Source organism: Myripristis murdjan, chromosome 12 (genome assembly GCF_902150065.1).
Source record: "Myripristis murdjan chromosome 12, fMyrMur1.1, whole genome shotgun sequence".
NCBI classification, from domain to species: domain Eukaryota; kingdom Metazoa; phylum Chordata; class Actinopteri; order Holocentriformes; family Holocentridae; genus Myripristis; species Myripristis murdjan.
In genome coordinates this window covers 1,721,003-1,724,844 of record NC_043991.1, presented here as the reverse complement: position 1 = coordinate 1,724,844, position 3,842 = coordinate 1,721,003, and the positions used below count along the sequence as shown (strand labels likewise).

Below are 3,842 nucleotides of genomic sequence, written 5' to 3'. Positions count from 1 at the left end.
AATAAACAGACATTCATAACAGTTCACACTTTACTGGAACTCTAATTCTCTCTGTATGAACACAACATATGTAACAAAATGTGTTGGGATGTGCTGCATCTCTAACATCAGCATTGACTCTGAAGCATCTCCTGCTGCTGCTCTCACTGACACACTCGTGTTTGCTTACATCTGAATGATGCTTGATGAAGCTTCTCCCACACACACACACACACACACACACACACACACACACACACACACACACACACACACACACACACACACACACACACACACACACACAGGACTGCGTCTCTACAGGCTCTCTCCAGTGTGGGTTCTCATGTGTTTGTGGAGTGTTCCGTTCTCAGTAAACCCTTTACCACAGAGGGAGCAAACGAATGGTTTCTCTCTAGTGTGGATTCTCATATGTTTGTTGAGGTTTCCTTTCTTGGTAAACTGTTTACCACAGAGTGAGCAGATGAACGGTTTCTCTCCAGTGTGGATTCTCATGTGTATCTTGAGGTTTCCTTTCTGTGCAAACGCTGTACCACAGAGTGAGCAGGGGAACGGTTTCTCTCCTGTGTGGATTCTCATGTGTATCTTGAGGTGTCCTTTCTGTGCAAACGCTGTACCACAGAGTGGGCAGGGGAACGGTTTCTCTCCAGTGTGGATTCTCATGTGTGTGTTGAGGTTTCCTTTGTCAGTAAACCCTGTACCACAGAGTGGGCAGATGAATGGTTTCTCTCTAGTGTGGATTCTCACATGTGTGTTGAGGTGTCCTTTATGTGCAAACCCTTTACCGCAAAGGGAGCACACGAATGGTTTCTCTCCAGTGTGGATTCTCATGTGTTTGTTGAGGTTTCCTTTCTCCGTAAACTGTTTACCACAGAGGGAGCAGGGGAATGTACTCTTCCCTGTGTTCTTGGTCTTGGAGCAGGAAGCTGGTTTCTCTCTCACATCAGGACTGTCATGACTGAGAGGGACTTCACTCGGTGGGTTTGAACCTGACTGAGGTTCTGTGGTCTCATCCCAGTCATCACTGTCATCAGTCTCAGCCTCAGAGGAGGTTTCTGGGTTCCTGGCTCGTTCCTCTCCCCAATCTTCTGTTTCCATCTGTCCAGTGGAGCGGCGGGCGTCTCTGTTCCACTCAGCTTCCTCTTCATCATCCTCACTCTTCACAGGGACAGCAGTGAACGGCAGCTTGGTGATATCCTGAAGCTGCTCTCCCTGCTGATTGGTCCAGAGTTCCTCCTGTTCCTCCTTAATGTGTGGGGGCTCAAACTCCAGACTGGGGGTCCGCTGAAGCTGCTCAGGGGGAACCTCCTCTTTACACACTACTGGAAAAAAAACACACAGACACACACAATTATGCTTGGAAGCTGACCCGAGCCTGTCAGCATCACTTCATGTCAGCATAATCCCTACTAAAGCTTTTGTAAAAAACAGATATGGGGACAATCAACACTTGATTTTTTCTTTTTTTGTTTGTTTTGTAATTAGGTGAGAAACAGGTTTCTTCTTATTCTTAGCTAATTACAGTTCCCTCCATGATTGCTTGGTGACCAAAGATCAGATGTCCTTTAACTTTCTCCACCTGAGCCCCTATAAAAACTTTGTTTTACATGGTCCTGATAACCTCACCGCCTCAGTTGATGAGTTTATTGGCCGACTTCACTCTAATATCAAACCCGACACTGAGAATCTCTGTGTCATCTTTGACCAGTTCATGTCTTCATGTCTCCAAGCTCGCCCAGTGTTTTCTTTAAATGAGAAACATCACAAAAATAGCTTGTCTTCTAGAGACCTTGAACTTCTGATTTACACTTTGATTTAGTCCTGTCTAGATTATTGTAATTCCCTCTACACACAAGCCTCAGTCAAGCCGCCTTAAATATTTTACAGTTGGTTCAGATTATGGCTTCATTCCATCACCTCCAAAATTTACAAAAACTAGCTGTTCTCCTCCTGTGGGATTCAGTCAGAAGGAAATCCTGCTGGTTTGAGCCCAGAATCACAATCTTCTCCTCGGCATCTGGACTTTGCCGTGACTTGGCTCCAGTGTTAATTTTGACAGCCATTTTAATTTTAGCCTTAGTCTTAGTCTTCTTGACGAAAATGCTTGTTAGTGTTAGTCACATTTTAGTCATTGCCTTAATAGTTTTAGTCTAGTCTTAGTCGACGAAAATGAAAGAGTTTCGTCTCATTTTAGTCATTAGTTTTAGTCATACATATATACACAAACACACACACACATATGTAGGATCCAGGTTTCCAGGCTTGGAGACAAACACCATCAAATGGCATGCCTGCCGTTTGACCGCAGCAACCTTTGCCAGTTTTAGGGTAATAAAGGCATCCTATTTCTCAAAAACACTGGAATGAACATTTTGCCCCTCACCGAGGTGACCAAAGGGTCAGGGATTTGTGTTCTATTCCCCTCAGAGACTCTAACAGTCTCAATGACTCAACCAACCCTTGATTTGCAGGTACCAGAGGTCAAAGAGTCACATTCCTAAACCCTGCATCCTCTCCTGATAAGGAGAGCAGACCCCCACTAAACACAAGGAATGCGAGCAAAGACCCCCACCTACACTTACACTCACACACACACACACATACACAGGACATCCTGAATCCCTCAGGAGCTTTGTTGCATACTAAAAAGGTGGACTTAATCTTTCAAAATGTACTGTGCAGCTATATGAGTAACCAAACGTTCCACAAATCAGTAACAAGGGTCAGGCTTGTTGTAGAAGCCTGAATTACATCTGCTTAAATGAATTGGCAGATGTGGATGGGACCATGTTGTGATTTTGTATGTCATATTTGGTACCATTGTGCTACTCAGGATAAGGTGAAGTCAATTTTTAGGTCATCTCCAAACTTCCTCTTACAGGTTGGATGATATGAAAACCTGTTAAAGGAATACTTTCATCCCAGGGCAATTAACTCCCTGTCTGTGAATTCAACCCCCCCCAGGCGGCCCTGATTGGTCAGTAAAGTTGAGACGAGGTCTGTCCCTTCTAAAGTTACCGATAACAGATAACTATCTGATTGGCTAAACTTTCCCGCCTGAGGAGTGGCTGAAGGGGTTAAAACCTCTGTGCACCCGAGAGAGAATCAGAGCTTTTACTATCATAGCTCCTCGGGAGAGCTTTTACCATCATAGCTCCTCGGGAGAGCTTTTACCATCACAGCTCCTCACCGAGAGCTTACACCATGACATGAGAGCTTAGACCATCAGAACTCCGAGCATCTCATCGCCAAGCCTCCGCAGGGAGAGCTTCTAAGACCCACACACCCGCAGAGTTTCTCCTGCGCGACTCCATTCCAGCGAGCGTCCGTTCCATCCCGAGCCTTAGCTCCAGCTCCGCACGCCGCTGTCTTCTCCTGCCTTCTGCTGCAACCAGCTGGTCCGCTCCGCCGTCAACACCGCGAACTTCAAAACTCCGGCAAGACCTGCTTCCAGGCTCAAGCAAGTAACCTCACCCTCTAGTTGCTTAGACTCTGGTGCGGTCTTTTTAACTTTTATTGGCTTACACGACGCATGTCCAAATTGGCGATAGAAACAGTCAGGGCTCACTCTCTGGGTACACATTGGTTCATTTTGCACTGATGCGAAATCTGTTTTGTGCCATATTTTTAGCTGCCGTCTGTTTTACCCATCTCATGTTTCTTTACCATTTTGTCCATTTACTACATGCCTCATTGTTTGTTTGTCTGTTTGTTTGTGTTGTCTGCTGTAACTATGTACATATTTCATCTACCATAGTTAGTTGTGCATAATCAGTAGTTGTAGTAATAAAGTGTGTTTAAATTCACGTTCGTTGTTGAGTGATTTTTGTGAGTGGAATTCT

The 3,842-nt window shown here is 45.1% G+C and overlaps 1 protein-coding gene across 1 annotated transcript; it reads right to left on the bottom strand.

Moving 5' to 3' along the window:
- Positions 1 to 297: 297 nt before the first annotated feature.
- On the bottom strand, positions 298 to 1,151 carry LOC115369181 (gastrula zinc finger protein XlCGF8.2DB-like). The gene is made up of 2 exons (XM_030065749.1): positions 1,026 to 1,151; positions 298 to 933 (listed from the first exon to the last, which is right to left on the bottom strand). Exons 1-2 carry the CDS (start codon positions 1,149 to 1,151, stop codon positions 298 to 300), a joined length of 762 nt encoding a protein of 253 aa, XP_029921609.1.
- Positions 1,152 to 3,842: the final 2,691 nt, after the last annotated feature.